Consider the following 19,934-nt stretch of genomic DNA (forward strand, 5'->3'; position numbering starts at 1 on the left):
TCTCTACAATTATTATGTTTTATTTGTTTGAAGAGTCTTTTGGACACTTGGAGACGTTTTTGGACACTAGATTACATTATTTTTGTAATGCTATAACTTTTGATTGCTTTGTCGTATCAACACAAAATTGTACTCAGTTACAGTAGACATGATTGGGAATAAAACACAAGCACCTCATTTACACCCTGAGATATTTAATGTCTAATAAAAAAAAAAATGAAAAAATGTTTGGATCAAGTATTTTTTTTTTTTTTTTTTGGTTTTTTGGTTTTTCAGCAGTTTCTTATGCAGAGAGTCTCATAATTTATCATAATCTATATAATTATAAAATTTGAAAAGTTTTCTTTAAATTTATACCAAACAATTGACCCTCTTTGTTTGTTTTTGTAGAGTTATAGGCCTTTTGTTTTGGGCATGCCACTGAAACAGGAAATCTTTAAAACACCTTCAGAGCTTTAAGGTTAAGCCCCAGAAAAAATATCAAAATGAACACGGAAATTGAAAACATGTTCATCATAGATGAGGTACATTCAAGAGCTTTGTGTGAATTGTATTTTTAATGTATTTTCGATTAATTTAACAAACAAAAGATGAGCGTCATTTCATTGACCCTAAAATCAATGAATCAATTCAAATCAATTACTTTGATTGCAAACTTCGAAGCAATCATACAAAGGAATAAAATACCATAACTGCCTAAAAATGAATGCATTTTTAGTTTTTGATAGTGTTCAGTCATAATTAAATTATATTAAGTCATATAAACATGTTTTACTTTATGAGGTATTATCTTCTTTTGAATAATTTGCAAGCATTCAAGTGCAAAACGCCATAAGATTAATGAAAAATAAATATTAACAGGAGGGATTAGAGAGCCTCCAAGTAAAACCAAAAGATCTGTCATAATTTGTTTATGTTAATCATCTACAGCAAAGAATGAAAGCAGGTTGGCTGTATTTATTGTGTAAGGGGCCTCAGGGTGTTCACAGCAATAACATGAGAGGCAGCTGTACTGCAGGAGGCTAATAGGCTCATTCTCATGAAACATCTGCAGACTGTGATGACACCCCAGGCAGCTGACACAAGAGAGAGCTCTTTCTGATGGATCTTTTGCAAGCCATTCACTCTGAATTATGCATTCTTATTATATTCACATCCTAGACATGCAGATGAGGTGAGCTTATTTTGCTAACTTATTGTGTGACCTCTGAGACATCAATATGGTATTCATCAAGGCTGCACGATTGACTGAATTAAGAATTAAACCACAATTTGTCGTTGAATGGTTGCGTTTCACTGCAAAATGCTGCCTTCATTGTACAAACAAACAGCGATTCTCCTTCAGCGTTTGAGTCAGAGATGTGTGAGCCAGATGGGCTGGTTTGAGTATTTCTGTAACTGCTGATCTCCTGGGATTTTCATGCAAAACAGTCTCTAGAATTTACTCAGAATGGTGCCAAAAACAAAAAACATCCAGTGAGAGTCAGTTCTGTGGACGGAAACGCCTTGTTGATGAGAGAGGTCAACAGAGAATGGCCAGACTGGTTCGAACTGACAAAGTCTATGGTAACTCAGATAACCACTCTGTACAACTGTAGTGAGAAGAATAGCGGGTTGGTGCTGTTTTGGCAGCATGAGGGGGACCTACACAATATTAGGCAGGTGGTTTAATGTTGTTGCTGATCGGTGTGTATATATACAGCTCTGGAAAAATTGAGACCACTGCAAAATTATCACTTTCACTGGATTTACTATTTATAGGAATGTGTGCGTAAAATGACATTTTTTGTTTTAATTCATAATGGACTGACAACATTTCTCCCAAATAAAAATATTATCATTTAGAGTATTTATTTGCAGAAAATGACAACTGGTCAAAACAACAAAAAAGATGCAGGTGTTTTCAGACCTTGAATAATGCAAAGTAAACAAGTTCATATTCATTTTTAAACAACACAATACTAATGTTTTAACTTAAGAAGAGTTCAGAAATCAATATTTGATGGAATAACACTGTTTCCAATCACAGCTTTCATGCATCTTGCCATGCTCTCTACCATTCTTTCACATCCATCTTCCTCTTGATCACATTCCAGAGGTTTTCAATGGGGTTCAGGTCTGGAGATTGGGCTGGCCATGACAGGGTCTTGATCCGGTGGGTCTCCATCCATCACCGATCCTCCACCTGGTCGTCTAATGGTTAGACGTGGAGACCTGGAGAGGCCTTCAAGCCACAGTGTCTCGCACCCATTGTGAAATTTGGTGGAAGATCTGTGATGATCTGGGGGTGCTTCTGCAAGGCTGGAATCGGGCAGATTCATCTTTGTGAAGGACGCATGAATCAAGCCACGTACAAGGTTATCCTGGAAGAAAACTTGCTTCCTTCTGCTCTTCTGCTCTGACAATGTTCTCCAACTCTGAGGATTGGTTTTTCCAGCAGGACAATGCTCCATGCCACACAGCCAGGTCAATCTATGTGTGGATGGAGGACCACTGGATCAAGACCCTGTGATGGCCAGCCCAATCTCCAGACCTGAACCCCATTGAAAACCTCTGGAATGTGATCAAGAGGAAGATGGATGTGAAAGACGGGTAGAGAGCATGGCAAGACGCATGAAAGCTGTGATTGGAAATCAGTGTTATTCCATCAACTATTGATTTCTGAACTCTTCCTCTAAGTTAAAACATTAGTATTGTGTTGTTTAAAAATGAATATGAACTTGTCTTCTTTGCATTATTTGAGGTCTGAAAACACGGCATCTTATTATTTTGACCAGTTGTCATTTTCTGCAAATAAATGCTCTAAATGACAATATTTTCATTTGGTATTTGGGAGAAATGTTGTCAGTATTTTACATTGAACAAAAATGTTCATTTTATTCAAACACATACCTATAAATAGTAAATCCAGAGAAACGGATAATTTTGCAGTGGTCTCTTAATTTTTTCCAGAGCTGAATATATACATTTAAATCTTGATAGATGTAACAAGGCAGTTTATATTAAGTTTAAGGCTAATTCAGTGTTTGGTACAGCAATGTAACACTTAAATTGTATGTGCCTTTCCTAATTTTGTCTGTTAAATTACTAAATGTAAATGAATTCGTGTGTTTAATCGTGTATTCAAAGCTAACTTATACGTGAAAGTCTACATGTGGCATAGCAGTTTGTTATTTAAACTTTTTGATAAAAGACACAAAAATATTCTGTAAACAGTTACATTCAATACTAATGACTATTAATCACAATAAACAATTATTTCGCCAAATAATAAGCTATAGTTCGCGAGACTAAAGTGGCTGATCCAATCATCATTTGCAGTGTAAGGGGGCTCCGTAGTATTCTTATTAATTTAGAATTATTATTATTTTTTAAATTAAGAACTTAGAACCTACTCATGAATTGGTGAATCCATACAGTGTATATTTAACTATTTAACAAATGGAACTATTTAAAAAATAATAATCATTCAAATAATAATCTCCGTTCTAAGAGTGAACTGCAATCTTACATATACATTAATATAGGTGGGCAGTAAATGTATACCCGTGCCAGTCTACAGGGTTGAAAAATGCATTTAGTTTGAAAATGTTGTAGCCTACCTGACGTTGAGAAAATATCCAATCCCTCGCTCGACATATCCCATAGAGGTGTGTCAGTGTAACGCCAACAGCATCATTAAAAGCTCATAAAGCGCGTATTTTGGTATTTAGCGAATGCAAACGGCCATAAGTGTGACATACAGTGTGTATTTCTTCCGAGAGATGAAGCGTCAGCAGTATTAGTGGAGTTTAAAGGCTCAGAAGCTCCAGGAAATCTCAGTGGATTTATTACTGAGCACACACACACACACATTATAGACTGGTTAAACACTATTCTGACTAACACTCTAAAGAAAAACAATAAATAAACCCTAGTAATTCAGTAATTCATTCTTTTCCAGCCACATATGACAATGGGTTTCAAATTCTTACTTTTTGATGTACACATGACATATGGATCTACAGTACTGTGCAAAAGTCTTAGGCACATAAGATATTTCACAAAAACATTTGTCTTAAGATGGTTATTTATATCTTCAGCTTTAGTGTGTCAATAGGAAATATAAATGTTAGACTCCCAAACATTACTTTTGCAAATAGAAAAGATTAGAATAGAAGAACAGGGAGCCCTGCAACAGATGTCATGGCCCCCACAGAGCCCCCACTGAACATAGAGTCAGTCTGAGATTACATAAAGAGACAGAAGCAATTGAGACAGCCGAAATAGATAGAAGAACTGTGGTGAATTCTCCAAGAAGCTTGGAACATCCTATCTGCCAACTACCAAGAAAAACTGTGTCCAGGTGTATCTAGGAGAATTGGTGCTGTTTTAAAGGCAAAAGTGGCCACACCAAATATTGATTTAACTTTTTTATGTTTACTGGACTTTGTATGACATTAAGTGATAAATGAAAACTATTTATGTCATTATTTTTGAAAACATCCTCACTATGCAACATTTTTCACAAGTGCCTAAAACTTTTGCACAGTACTGTATTTGGACTTTGTGTTATAGTCTAAAGCAAAAAAGGTTGTTTATGAAAAATAGGTACAATTTTAATAGTGTTTAATATTTTATACGTCTGTTAATATTTCATCTTATTTAATAAATGATGATTAATTATTATATTATGATATAATATGCTCACAAATATTGTGTAATATTATTACATTATTAATCATATTATTAAATATTATTAGTCTGTTGTTTCTCAGATAGGCCTACCACTCCACAACACTTCATGTTTGATGTAGGCCTACACTGAATTATTATTATTATTTTTTTACATTTTTTGTGGTGCAGTAAATATAGTAGAAGTAGAAGATTAAGTACTTTCGAGTTCAAGTGTAAACCTGAAAATATTAAGTCACTTTGACATTTGTACTCAATTCAAACAGCTGATGTTCCTAACATGCACCAGGCTTGAATAATTAATGAGCTTGCAGGGTTTCTCTGTTTGCACATTTTTTACACAGTTTTTGTTGATTATGTTGTTACGTTGTAACTTCTTGTTTTGTGAAGTCTAAAGATCATTTTCTACTTAAAACTGCCCATTCATTTATTTAAAAAAAAAATAAAATAAAAAAATCTTGCTGATTGTGTTGAGGTCTTAATAGTTTATTAGTCGACACCTTGTATTATTAAGCTTCCCTATGAAAGGAAGGCCTCCATATATCATGTGGCACACAATTAATCATATGTTAATAAGGCAACTTAAAAATGTGAAATGTTCTAATAAATATTTCTAAGTCTATTTAAGTACCATGTACATCAGATTTGTAAAAATAAAAACATAAAAACAAAAAATCACCACAAGTTACTGTATCAACTGAGATGTTTAAGTTAAATGTACACTCTCGCTTTAATCGATAAGTCAAGTAGATTTTACTTAATTTTGTAACATGAAAATTTACTTGTGTTACTAGTCTTTTTTTTTTCAGTGTATATTTTATTTAGTAGCTTATAAGACCTAGTGGTTAGTTGAAAACATTACATTTCTACACTACATTACAAACATTTTAATAGTGCAGAAAATGTGTAAATTCTTTTGTGACAAAATTGCAGACTCAAATTAAATAAGGGGTGATGTGGCATATGAATTATCAACTCAAAATGCAAATTTTAGGAACAGCATGAAAAGAAATGGGACCTTAACAGTTTGACTAAACAGATGCTAGATAGACAAATCACATCAAGTTTTAATAGCTCAAAGTTTATGGGTATACAGTTTGCAAACATACCAATATGCACTTGAGTGAAACAAAACTGTAGCATATGCATATAATAAATAACACACAATACTTTTTGGTAGGCTGTGATAAGTGTATTGTATAACCTCACCGTCTCTGTGGCTTGAGGCCCTCCACTGAAGGTCCCTCAGAACTGGCTGCATATATAGTGCATCCCATACAGAAATCCCAGATGTCCACAGCAGACTTGGTAAACAACAAAAGGAAAAGAGTTCTTGCATCCCAGTTAGCTGTCCTTGCAGGATATAATGAAAAAGCATTACCTAAGCATCTCCCTGCCCCCTCTCCCTCTTATCAGAGATAATCAGATTTAACATTTATACACTCCACAAAATCGTCCACACATAATCTGTGCTGCTGCATCACATTGCACACAAACAGTGCTTAAGGGCTTTATGACTCTTACTGTCCAAAAACCCAAATGATTCAAAACAACTTCTCTTTTGGACATTTAATTGTCATCATCTGATTTACAGCATTAGAGCAATAATAAGGCATGCTAATATACCAGGAATTTTATGCATCCAAGATTTTCAATGGTAAAGCAATATTTGCAGCAGTTTATTGCACTTGTCAACTGAATTGAACAGGGTTCACAGTCATGTCATGGAAAACATTGACTTTTTTTTTTTTTTTCTAGTTATGCACAGCTCTAAAATATTAGAATATAGAAATTAAAAATGAACATTTGTAAATGCAGTCTCTTTATAAAGTGCTTTTTAAAAATTCGAATCCAGTAATCACAAGTGATTGGAAAATTCATGGAAACTTTTACAGTGCATTCAGAAATTCAGTACTCAACCAGATTTTTGATAACCTTGCACATTTATTAAAAAGAAAAAACTGAAATATCACATTGACATAAGTATTCAGACCCTTAACTCAGTACTTAGTTGAAGCACGTTTGGCAGTGATTACAGCCTCAAGTCTTTTTGGGTATGATGCGACAAGCTTTGCACACCTGGATTTGGGGATTTTCTGCCATTCTTCTCTGCACATCCTCTCAAGCTCTGTCAGGTTGGATGAGAACTGTCAGTGGACCGCCATTTTCAGGTCTCTCCAGAGATGTTTGATTGGGTTCAAGTCCGGGCTCTGGTTGGGCCACTCAAGGACATTCACAGAGTTGTCCCTAAGCCACTCTTGCATTGTCTTGGCTGTGTGCTTAGGGTCATTGTCCTGTTGGAAGGTGAACCTTCAGCCCAGTCTGAGGTCCTGAGTGCTCTGGATCAGGTTTTCATTAAGGATATCTCTGTATTTTGCTGCGTTCGGCTTTCATTCAACCCTGACCAGTCCCTGCCGCTGAAAAACACCCCCACAGCATGATGCTACCACCACCATGCTTCACCGTTGGGATGGTATTGTGCAGGTGATAAGAGGTGCCTGGTTTCCTCCAGACATGATGCTTGGAATTGAGGCCAAACAGTTAAATCTTCATTTCATCAGACCAGAGAATCTTGTTTTTCACAGTCTGAGAGTCCCTTAGGTGCTTTTTTATGTGTCTTGCACTGAGGAGAGGCTTCCGTCTGGCCACTTTGCCATAAAGCCCAGATCGGTGGAGTGTTGCAGTGATGGTTGTCCTTCTGCAAGTTTCTCCTATCTCCACACATGATCTCTGGAGCTCAACCAGAGTGACCATCGTGTTCTTGGTCACTTCTCTTAACAAGGCCCTTCTCCCCCAATTGCTCAGTTTGGCCGGGCGGCCAGCTCTAGGAAGAGCCCTGGTCGTTCCAAACTTCTTCCATTTAAGAATTATGGAGGCCACTGTGCTTTTGGGAACCTTCAATGCAGCCGAATTATTATTATTATTATTTTGTAGCCTTCCCCAGATCTGTGCCTTGATACAGTCCTGTCTCTGAACTCTGCAGGCAGTTCCTTTGACCTCATGGCTTGGTTTTTGTTCTGCTGTGCATTTTCAGCTGTGAGACCTTATATAGACAAGTGTGTGCCTTTCCAAATCATGTCCAATCAATTTAATTTGCCACCGGTGGACTCCAATCAAAGTGTAGAAACATCTCAGAGATGACCCAGAGAAATGGGATGCAACTGAGCTAAATTTCAAGTGTCATAGCAAAGGGTCTGAATACTTATGTCAATGTGATATTTCAGTTTTTTCTTTTTAATAATTTTGCAAAATTATCAAAAGTTTTTTGCTTTGTCATTATGGGGTATGGAGTGTAGATTGATGTGAAACAAATTATAATTTAAAGCATTTTAGCATAAAGGCTGCAACATAAAATGTGAAAAAAATGAAGGGGTCTGAATACTTTCTGAATGCACTGTATAAAGTGTGGGAAGCCTGATTAAGTCATCCCATTGAGTATAAAATGTGATAAATTATTTTGCCATTGATATTATGGGAGTGAGTGTCCTCTAGTGGTAACTGGATTTTACCACGTTCATACTGTGACATAAGGGTGTTTTTTTCAACTTCAGGCACTTTTAGCACTGTGGATTTCTAAGAAAAGTCTTAAAACATTTATCTCGCACTTCTTAATTACTTTTAATTTTTCTAATAACATGACATTTATGACATTTTTTCATGAAAATTTCCACCACATTGTCATTTCCACCAGTAATGATGGTGATAGAAATGACATTTTTAGAATGTTTGAAATAAAATGGCCAACCCCTTTGTTTCGCTAAGGTGAATTTCATAGCTTTTATTTTATGTATCTTAACCCTGTAAAGGCTGACATATGAAAGAAATGTCTGAAAATTATATTTTTTGTACTAAACTGTTTTTAGTACCATTAGACAACTATAAAAAGAAAAAAATATAATTTTTGATACATTAGGCTTTAAAGGTCATTATTCCTATTGAGGCCCAGCAATTCATTTTTGTGTAGGACATTTGTTATTTAATTATGTTTATAATGACAGAGCAGGCTGTATATATGGAAATAGACAGATAGGTGCTGGGCATGAATGGAGTGTAATGGTGATTGAGAGATATACCTCAAAAGCCTGTTGTATCACATTTTATACATGGATTTTAAAGGGGGTTTTCAATAAAATAATATTCAAAATTTTAACCAAGCACAAGTTGCTTATATTCAGCAAATACTAATTTTAAAATATCAATAACAATATAATCATTACTGTCACTTTTACTTTATTAAAATAAGCTGTCATTTATCCCAACATAAGTCACTTTTCGCGCAAGTCCGCTGGCATTTTAAATAGATCAATATAAACATTGAAACCACCTTTTTTTCACAAATAACCACTAGATAGTGCCATAAGTATGTGAAACTTACATATCATAGGTTGTTTGGCTCGACAGCTGGAACAGAGAGTGAAACAAGATCCGTCAAACATTGTGTATCATATTTGATACACACTGCGTTATAGGGTTAAACCCAGTTAAATAAAATGTTCACCCTTTTTGCATAATTTAGCAAAACTACAGCTTGATTGGAAAATGACGCACAATATACATGATATTTACCTTGAAATTTTTCGTTTTGTTCAAAACATACCTTATGTCATATTTCATCAAGCGTTCTTCTTCACGGACACTTTTGTTGACCTGGTTAACAAGTACACCAACATTTAAAAAAAAAAAAAAAACTTTACTAAGGGCAAAATTGTTGGAATTGATGGAATTGATGGAAATGATGGCACAACTGTGGGACAGTCTAAATTTGTGAAAAATTGATAGAAATCATTTTCACACAAATATTGAACTATTCACACTTTGTTTAGATTATCATAGTTTTGAACATGTCATAATTTATATTTTTATAATGGATTTTCATAGTTTAATATTTAAAGGTGCATTCTGTAATTTTTTCCACATTTAAAAAGTTTTACTTCAACAGAAATTACTTGTAATTTTGAAAAATACATCTAAAATCATGACTACTTACATGAGATGAAGACTCCAGTCATTATCAGTAACCTTATAAAATCTTTTATTTATTTATTTATTTTTACATGGAGTGGGTCCCCTCATGGGGGCTGCCATATTGGAATCACATGACCAGCCAAACACTATGCGCAGTAACCGCCCTGTTATTGGACACTTTCACTCATGGATTTAATTAATCATTGCTGGCTGTAAATAGTGAATTTCTACAGCGACATCAGTTACTGAAAACTATTGTTTGAATGATGCTGCATCCACACCACTGGGTGTCAGTGCAAGTCCAAGACAACACTAAAACAGTCAAATCTGCACAAAGGGCATTTAATAAAAATAAAAAACTGGGACATGAAAGTGCCCGACGTTGAAGGAACACCCAAATACCAACCACACAAAAGGCATCCACCTTTTTAATAAAAATGTAAAGTGACATAAGAACAACATTTTTTATATAACACATAGTAAAGAGCCACGCAAGGACAGATGTGATTGTCTCATAAAAAGATTTATTTTTTTGCCTAAATGTACAAAGGCGAGTTACAGTATTTTAAAAAAAAAAAAAAAAAAAAAAAAAAAAGAAACGTGGTAATGTACACTTTACATAAGAGAACCATCCAAGAAAGAACAGGAGAGATTGGGTGATAAACAAAGCCATTAAAAAATGTAAACATCCTTTAAGTACCGGGGGGCCTGATACTTGGTGATAAATTGTCTTCTGAGAGACAACTGGATAAAACACAATAGAGAGAGGCGGTAAGAAATGAAGCAAAGCATGAACAGTGCACTGCATTCTCCTAGGAGATATCAAAGGCGACTGAGCAGCATTTGACATGTTTCCTGACGGCTGCTGAGAATAGATAAAACCGTGAGCATCAAAAATATGTTCCAGAAGATGTACATTATGTTGTTCTAAGGCTCAAAAGCACCAAATGTACCTAATCAAGTCCATAGTGATGTATTTGGGTTGCAATGCAAGTATTCAGTGTACCATGGTGCTTTACTGATGCTGTTGGTTTACTTATCGTGACTTTAAACTTGAAAGGGAGTGCATGAGCCAAAATAACTCTCCAAAAACATAGTCTGTTAAAATCTACCAGCTCAAATCACTCAAGTGTGGAAATAGGCAGGCAAAACCGCATGGAATAGAGACTTGTACAGGTTGAAACTAATTTGAGAGTTTGAAAAATTACCAACTGAACTTTAAAAAGCAGCATGCATTGTGACAGCAAGCCAATACAAATCTATGGCATTTAAAGCAGTGATGGAGATAAAAACACACCCTAAAAACAGATTTACAAACAAAATGTAACGAAGTAAAAGCGTATGGTTTCTTGATTGCATTTTTAAAACAGTCCCTCTGTACATCATATACAGACATCACATAGTGTGTCAATTACCGGGAGTCACAACAGAGTTTGGTGTGAAACCAAAGTTTGCTTTGCCTGAGGAGAAACTGTTCAAAAGTCACATATCTAGCGCTATAGTACACCATGCGGACATGAAAAACACAGAGCATGATGGCTATGAAAGTCTGTTCAGTTCAAACGCTCAACTGGTTTTATAAAGCACGCTGGAGTTATCACAACACTTCAACAATAAGTGTCCAGGAATAAAGCGGCCCCATGCAAAGAACGTCAGGACAATTAGAACGAAACTACTGGGCCTTTGGCGTCACACGCCCAATGGTCACCACATAAGTGTCTCTCTAAAAGAACTTACAATACCTTGTCACATTAACAAACATCCATTTTAAGAACCATAGCGATGTCGAGCAAAGATCTGAAATATTCAAAATCAAGTTAAGAAGGATAACTGAGCTAGAATCAAAGGCAAAATGTAAACAGATGGTACAGTGCACACCGGACGTCTTATTCCTCAAAAGGAGGGCTGATCTGAGAGTTAAACTGAGTGGAGGGCAATGATTTGCAACCGTAATGAAGACTGACTTCAAAACTGTCTAAGTGAGATAAGGATTGACGCTTCTCTCGAGCTCCCCTTGGAGTGAAGATGGAGTCTGTAACTGATGGTACACTTGAAGAAATGTCACTTAAATAGCATGAAGGTCGTCATAACTTAGTAGAGTCTGAGCAGAGGTATGATCTACCACATATTTCAATAACGGTAACAAACCAGAAGATCCCATTTTGCGGGAAACAAAATAAATAAATGGATTTTGTATTTTTCTTTGCACCAAACCATGCTGATGATGTTCTTGGGGTAACAGGGGCATGGAAAAGGAAAAACCGAGAGAAAAGTACAAGAGCAGTCTTGAGGCATGTGGCTATTAGAACCATTTGAGATCAATTGGTAAAAATACAGATTTATGAGACAATGCTTGATATTATATGCAGCTTTCACTTGCTTTATCTAGAGAACAACAATTCAAAAACTGTGGGTCAAACAGATTTACTTTTTCAGTGAGGATGCAAACTAAAACAAAAAAAGGAAATCAACTTTAGTCATCTCATTATGATAAAACTATTTTCAGTTATTTGTGTTCACAATTCCCCTTGAGTCCTCGTATCGTATCTGGCCACATGGCCTGCATCAGTGAGGACAATGACGTCAGGCTGTTCGTCAGTTCAGTCTCTGATGTTCCTCACCTGTTCACAGGTACAGTTCAGTGGCCAGCTGGGCTCTAAGCAGGGGCAGGATGGCTTTGAACCTGGTCTCACAGTCTGCAGCGGGGGTACGAGGTACAGATACTAGGAAAAACATTGATCTGCCACACATTCCGGCAGAAAAAAATAAAAATATAGAAACACCATTCAACTGATGTCTAAATGAACTCCATGTACTTCCCCATGTGATCCAGTCACATGATTATTTGTAAAGAAGGGTGAGACAATCAGGTTTCCCTAAAAAACAAAACAAAACAAAAAACACACACACAAACTGTTTAATTAGTCTTTACCATAAATGAATCAAATTCATATAATTAAAGATTTATATTTGTAAAAAATAAATAAATAAATAAATATGTATACAATACTGTGCAAAAGTTTTAGGCACTTGGGAATAATGTTGCATAGTGAGGATGTCTTCAAAAAATAATGCCATAAATAGTTTTCATTTATCAATTAATGTCATACAAAGTCCAGTAAACATAAAAGATGCTAAATCAATATTTGGTGTGGCCACTTTTGCCTTCAATACAGCACCAATTCTCCTAGATACACCTGGACAGATAGGATGTTCCAAGCTTCTTGGAGAATTCACCACAGTTCTTCTATCTATTTCGGCTGTCTCAATTGCTTCTGTCTCTTTATGTAATCTCAGACTGACACGATGTTCAGAGGGGGGCTTTGTGGGGGCCATGACATCTGTTGCAGGGCTCCCTGTTCTTCTATTCTAATCGTTTCTATGTGCAAAAGTAATGTTTGGGAGTCTAACATTTATAATTCCTATTGACACACTAAAGCTGAAGATATAAATAACCATCTTAAGACAAATGTTTGTGTGAAGCATCTTATATGACTAAAGATAAGACTTTTGCACAGTACTGTTTATATATATATCTACACACACACACACAAGAATGCATTTTAGGTGTTTTGCTTGGTCACCATTTCTTTTTTCACTGTATTTTTGCCTTCGCAAAATTTATTTTTAATGGTTTTTGGGTGTGACAAATTAATATTTAAATTAATTTGAAGTACAAATACTTCATGTACGTTCTGAATTAATATGAAGTCATAAAGGCTGCATACACAATTATATATATATATATATATATATATATACGTACATACACATACACACACACACACACACACACACACACACACACACACACACTACTGGTCAAAAGTTTTGAAACACTCATTCTTTATTGTAATTTTTTCCACATTTTAGAATAATAGTAAAGTCATTAAAACTATGGAATAACATAAATGGAACTATGGGAATTATGTTGTGACTAAACAAAATCCAAAATAAATCAAAATTGTGTTATATTTTAGCATCTTCAAAGTAGTCACCCTTTGCCTAGAATTTGCAGAAATGTACTCTTGACATTTTCTCAACCAACTTCTTGAGGTATCACCCTGGGATGCTTTTTAAACAGTATTGAAGGAGTTCCCATCTATGTTGGGCACTTATTGGCTGCTTTTCTTTATTATTTGGTCCAAGTCATCAATTTCAAAAACCTTTTTTTAAATTACATTTTAGTTTTATAATGAAATAAATTAATATGGTGGCACAATTATATTTTTGTCTACAAAACTAATTTCAAACATTTAAGCATACGCCTTCAGATCAAAAGATTTTTAAGATCATGAGAAACATTTCAGGCAAGTGACCCCAAACTTTTGAACGGTAGTGTATATTTATATATATTACTAATTAATCGCACTTCGTTTTCTGTAATTAATCGTGATCAATCATGGTACATGATTCATTACAACAAACATTAAAAATATAAAATCATAGACATATTTATTTTATTTTTTTGTCTCAAAGAACTTGCAAGAAATATGTGTCATCATTTATTTTAATTATTTTAATATGTACATGTTAAAATTTTCAGATAGAGTTATGAGTTAATTAGACACATTATTACAGGTATAAATCTTTGATACAAGTATATGTATGCATGCCATAGAATCAGTGGACATGCTCTAATTAAAAGTTGGGCAAAATCTTCTATTTTCCAGTGGACTTTTTTAATAATAGGATCAAATGGGTAGATTCAATTTATATCAAGTTTTATTGGCAAGATAAACTTAAATGTACATTGCCAATGCATTATAAGACGTTATACATACAGATATAAAACAAATTGAATGCTGAAGTTTAATTGGCTGAAGTTTAAAGTCTCAAAACTATTATTTAAAGTCTCTATTGTGCACACGCTGATCTCTCTCATGTGGTTTCACTTTTGACACTGATTCAGATGACACTGAGTGAGCGTTTTCAGGTGATGCAAAGAGATACTGCAGCTTGCCCGTATCTCTCCCACACCTGGTTCTCCACTTGCCAGTGAAGTCTCCATTCTCCGCACAGTACATACGCTTCCAGGTTTATTATGCCCGGGACATTATTTATATATACATATTAGTGGGTGGAACTGCGGTGCGCTCACTGGTCCGCTGAGGTCCCCTTCAAGTTGATGAGGTGTTAGGATGAAGAGCTGCTCTGCATTGAACACAGCACTACACAGACGCCTTTAACAGTTGCGCACTGTCACCATGTCAACAACCGCCTCTCCCGCTGAAAGCGTTTTAACGCAGCCCTCCCGCTGGTAGGGTGTAAATCGGACACTGCATCACAATACGATCTTGAATCGATTCTCTTGGCCTGCGATCCGATATTTGCTGATACTTCAAAGTCTGCCACAATACGATACGATTCAGGGGCCTACGATGGATATTCCGATATTATGTGCTTATTTTACACAATCAATTACATTTTTTATTTTATTTTTTGGCCCTCAAATGCAACCAAAATATAATTTGATTATTTTATTCAGCTCTCTGTATACACATTGGGACATCCACAACAAAATAAGGTACTTCAGATTTTTTTTAAAAATTCAGAAGAAAATCATACAGATAGATAATATAAAAAAATAGTCACACACAAGTGATCATCACTCGTGTGATGACAGCTAATGTTTCAGTTTAGTCCAATTCAAAATACTTCCATACCCATGACCTGTTTCCAACTATCCGTGCTATCTATGGTTTTCTTGGCTACAACTTCCACAGTTGTAATGAAAACTTCTGTTACAGTTAACTGGGATAAATGTTAGTAAGGGTGTTGATGTGTAGATGTTTAAAGTCTTATAACTGATGCTGGAGGTGAGCAGGTGTTTCTCTTTCCCTCGTTAGTGCTGTTCAGAAAGTCACATGGTTGAACTTCTCCATGGTACTTTTAAATAGCAAATTCTCATGTAAAATTCAAATGGGTCGCATGCGTAACGATATCGATGGAAGCCCAAATTAATCGCACATGTGAGCCGTTCTGCGTTGGTCAAGAGAGCTCACATTTTAAGGAGTGCCTGGTTGATGCGCTCGCACGGATCCTGTCAATGGAGCTTGCGTTTCACGGGAAGCCCGGTTGATGCGTGCACACACCGCACGGATAGCAGAGCACAATTTGGCTTCACAGACCCTGTGCACATCCGTGTCCCACATCAAAAGCATATTTAGCGCTCATAAAGTCAAATGAATGTAATAAGGTTGCTTCATCGCCTGACGGAAATGCGTACGGACGTGGCTGACATGAGAATATTAAAATAAAGGTACATTTTAAAAAATGTCTATTTCGATATTTACGCGTTGTATCGATAACATTGGATCGTTGGTCATTGGATCGATGCATTGATCCAGATCGATGGATCGTTACGCCCCTACCCGCTGGGCCCCATGGGAGCTGTAGGCCCCTGGGATTCAGCCCCTATAAGCCCGTGCGTTAATGAGCCCCTGAATTCTACATATTTCCAAAGCTTCTCTGGGGTAATTACAGACTTCTCCACCAGAGGTCATTATAAGTGTGATTTGTTAAAAAGGGCTGTATCTGCCCTGAAAATACCAGCCTCAATCCAGTGGCCTTTAAATAATCATAATGCTGTGGAACAGATGGATGTCTGTAAAGCCCTCAATGTCTCTGAGAGCTTTTAAAGTGAAGTGCCTCTGAGCTAGAGGAACTGTAAGCACAGCTATCAAAAACAAGATTTTACATAGAATTGCAGAAATGGGCAAACACAATCACCTACTGCTGTCATCTTTGAAACCAAATCGTCATAATTCACTGTGTTTGCCCACATTCCAACTCTCCCACAAAATGTCCTTTATTTATGTTTTGTCTTACCATTCTCACCTCCGTGCTGGTGGGTACAGGGAGGGGGCTGATGCTTGCTGACTGGCAATAATGGCTGACGATGAAAGGCCTGCAATTAAGGAACATCCAGTAAAGATCTTGTTTATACCAAGAGTTTTGTTGCAGCACTGTTTTCTCAAAACACATCAGATGAGACATTTGTAATGCAAGGGTGAATCTCATAAAAAAATGTTCAGGTCATATTTAACCCAAAAAAATAAAATAAAATTAAATATTTTGCACAAAGAAAATGAAGTGATACATGGTACTGTGAGGATCCTTTTTTTTCTAAGAGGAATTTCAGTACCATAGTTTCAAAGTACCATCACTGTACCATAGTATGTCTTTTGTAAGGGGAGGTTTCATAAGACTCACCCATAACCATCAAATTTTATTTTACAAGTTAATGTTCAAGAGCACTAGAGACTGCTGACCTGTGGCATATGACAGATCGTACTGCCCGGCTACAAGGGGATAGCCTAGGTGATGGGGTGGCATTATTCGTTGGGAGGGAGATGAGCGTGGTCGATCTATTTCTCTCTCCCTCTCTCGATCCCTCTCTCTCTCCCGTTCTCGGTCACTGGCACCTCGCTCCCTTTCATGGGAAGGCTTGTCGGCAACGGTCGGTGATTTGCTCTTGTACTGGTTTGCGTGTTGGTGCAGTATGTCCAAGGCTTTGGACTCTGAAGCCGACTTGCTGCTGACCGTGGGGCTGGAGCGTGATTTTTCGCCCTCTTCTCCGGTGCCCATTTTACTGCCATAAGGGGAGAAAGGGTATCCAGCTGGCAGATAGGACCCTAAGGGTTAGGAGAAGACCATACTGATGGATTTCTACTTTGTTTCTGCTTTATGGCAGCACCTTTATGCACTCTATAGCCTGAAATATACATGGACAAAAGTATTGGGCCACACCTCTTAATCATTGAACTCAGGTGTTTCATTCAGTCCCATTGCCACAGGTGTATAAAATCAAGCACCTAGCCATGCAGTCTGCCTTTACAAACATTTGTGAAAGAATGGGTCATTCTAAAGAGCTCACTGAATTTGAGCGTGGTACTGTAATAGGATGCCACTGTTGCAACGAGTCAGTTCGTGAAATTTCTTCCCTCCTAGATATTCCAGGATCAACTGTAAATGGTATTATTGCAAAGTGGAAGCATTTAGGAAACACTGCAACTCAGCCACAAAGTGGCAGACCACGTAAAGTTACAGAGCGGGGTCGCCGAGTGCTGAGGCGCATAGTGCGTAAAAGTCGCCAATGCTCTGTTGACTCAATAACTGCAGAGTTCCAAACCTCCTCTGGCATTAACATCAGCACAAAAACTGTGCGCCGGGAGCTTCATGGCATGGGTTTCCATGGTCGAGCAGCTGTATGCAAGACTTACATCACCAAGCACAATGCCAAGCGTCAGATGGAGTGGTGTAAAGCACACCGCCACTGGACTCTGGAGCACTGGAAACATGTTCTGTGGAGTGACGAATCACGCTTCTCTGTCTGGCAGTCTGATGGACGAGTCTGGGTTTGCAGAATGCCAGGAGAACGTTTCCTGCCTGACTGCATTGTGCCAACTGTAAAGTTTGGTGGAGGAGGGATAATGCTATGGGGTTGTTTTTCTGGGGTTGGCCTAGGCCCCTTAGTTCCACTGAAGGGAAATGTTAATGCCTCAGCTTACAAAGACATTTTGGAAAATATGCTTCCAACATTGTGGAAACAGTTTGGGGAAGGCCCTTTTCTGTTCCAGCATGACTGTGCCCCAGTGCACAAAGCAAGGTCCGTAAAGGCATAGTTGGATGAGTTTGGTGTGGAAGAACTTGACTGGCCCGCACAGAGCCCTGACCTCAACCCTATCGAACACCTTTGGGATGAACTAGAATGGAGATTGCGAGCCAGGCCCTCTCATCCAACATCAGTGTCTGACCTCACAAATGCTCTTCTGGAAGAATGGGCAAAAATTCCAACAGACACACTCCAAAATCTTGTAGAATGCCTTCCCAGAAGAGTGGAAGCTGTTATAGCTGCAAAGGGGGGACCAACTCGATATTAATGCCTATGGATTTAGAATGGGATGTCATAAAAGCTCCTGTAGGTGTAATGTGTAGATGTCCCAATACTTTTGTCCATATAGTGTACTTGAAACAAGTATGTGAATGCAAACACTCCTAGCTATGCAAGCTTACTTTTTGCCTTGTAACATTCCTGAAATGCATCAGAACATAACATATTGAAAGTATGGGATGCATTCTCATTGTTGCCACAAGGCATTCTTATTCTGTCAGTTTTCTCTTCCAGGTCATCCACTGTCATGGCAGAACAACACTTTGAGGAGAAACTTGTGGAGCAAGTTAGTCTAGCTGTTGAAAGTTTATAGCTAGCTACCTGAACAATAACAAATCCATTTTAATGGAGCACACTCGAAGGTAACTCTATCCCCCCTTGAATACTGAGGTTTGTTAGCAGCACAGTAACACAAGAAATCATGTTAAGTGTGTGCAGTGGGACTGCATTCAAGTCTCTGTTTGCATACTTGCATAAAGTATGTTTCCAGCCTAACAACTGTGCCAATTATTTACTAGACAGCACAGAACTTATTTGGGCCGGTCACACCAAATGCGTCTTTGGGCTATAAAAAAAAAAAAAAAACTACACGCGGTGCCACGAACAGGGCTGAATGAGGGTGTTGAGATGCATTTTTAAAAGTTGAAGTTCTATTTAACTTGACACAATGACTGAAAAATGCATTCAGAAACGTCTGTCTACCTAGGAATGTTTACCTTGGAAAACTATTGAAAAACAGTGCGTACATTGTAAAAATGCCTTCAGTGTGAACAGCCCATCCCTATTAATATGTTTTCATTCATCTTACCTGGGTAGTTGGGCATCATAACTGATGACATGCCCCTGTATCCAGGGTGGCTGGGTTCGTAGCCTTGCCCAAAAGGATATCCATGCATGTAATGCAGGTAGGGCTGGTGCTGTGCCAAGGGAGAACTGAAAGGTATGTGGGCATTAGTTCGAGGATCTTTCCCTCCACTTCGCTGGTCCTCTGTGCTGGGAAGACAAGAAACATCAGTTCCATCTTTATTCTCGTCTCTGGAGCTGTTGTCCTTCGGCCTCTGCCTTTCATCTTTGCCTTTTCTGTCCCGCTCGCGGTCTCGTTCCTCATCTGGTGGTCTCTGACTCTCAGGGTACTGGTGATCACAGACAGGAAGATGAGGCTATGAGATATAGTTCTGAAAATGTATTAAGTTAGTCCACCCTCAAAAAGAAACTTCAAAGGGTTTCCTGAAGTGTTATTTATGACATTCAAAAACACACATTCACCTATTACTTTGAGACAATTTTGATAAACCTACTTCTTTCGTAACTTACAACTAGCTGTACACTAGGCCAGTGTTCCCAAACCCCGCTCTATGTAATCCAACCACAAGCTACATTTTCTGATATTTTTTCTTTT

General features: G+C 37.3%; 2 protein-coding genes across 5 annotated transcripts in view; both read right to left on the reverse strand.

Moving 5' to 3' along the window:
• Nucleotides 1-6,025, reverse strand: part of LOC127412057 (GRAM domain-containing protein 2A-like) — a 41,589-nt gene extending 35,564 nt beyond the window's left edge. Inside the window, exon 1 of one of the 2 annotated variants that reach the window (XM_051648097.1) lies at nucleotides 5,884-6,025. In XM_051648097.1, the coding sequence (XP_051504057.1) occupies nucleotides 5,884-5,951 (68 nt within the window). In that variant the 5' untranslated portion in view covers nucleotides 5,952-6,025. Of the gene's footprint in view, nucleotides 1-3,602; nucleotides 3,752-5,883 lie in introns of those variants that run through there. The other variant, XM_051648105.1, reaches the window with a different exon arrangement.
• A 3,714-nt stretch (nucleotides 6,026-9,739) lies between these two features.
• Nucleotides 9,740-19,934, reverse strand: part of LOC127411953 (zinc finger protein 609-like) — an 89,189-nt gene continuing 78,994 nt past the window's right edge. Inside the window, exons 6-9 of one of the 3 annotated variants that reach the window (XM_051647919.1) lie at nucleotides 19,344-19,668; nucleotides 16,914-17,276; nucleotides 16,480-16,549; nucleotides 9,740-12,515 (exon numbers count right to left, since the gene is read on the reverse strand). In XM_051647919.1, coding sequence (XP_051503879.1) covers nucleotides 12,506-12,515; nucleotides 16,480-16,549; nucleotides 16,914-17,276; nucleotides 19,344-19,668 — 768 coding nt within the window. In that variant the 3' untranslated portion in view covers nucleotides 9,740-12,505. Of the gene's footprint in view, nucleotides 12,516-16,470; nucleotides 16,550-16,913; nucleotides 17,277-19,343; nucleotides 19,669-19,934 lie in introns of all 3 variants that reach the window. The other 2 variants (XM_051647928.1, XM_051647932.1) reach the window with 2 other exon arrangements.

The sequence above is a fragment of the Myxocyprinus asiaticus genome, chromosome 2 (genome assembly GCF_019703515.2).
Source record: "Myxocyprinus asiaticus isolate MX2 ecotype Aquarium Trade chromosome 2, UBuf_Myxa_2, whole genome shotgun sequence".
Lineage (NCBI taxonomy): Eukaryota > Metazoa > Chordata > Actinopteri > Cypriniformes > Catostomidae > Myxocyprinus > Myxocyprinus asiaticus.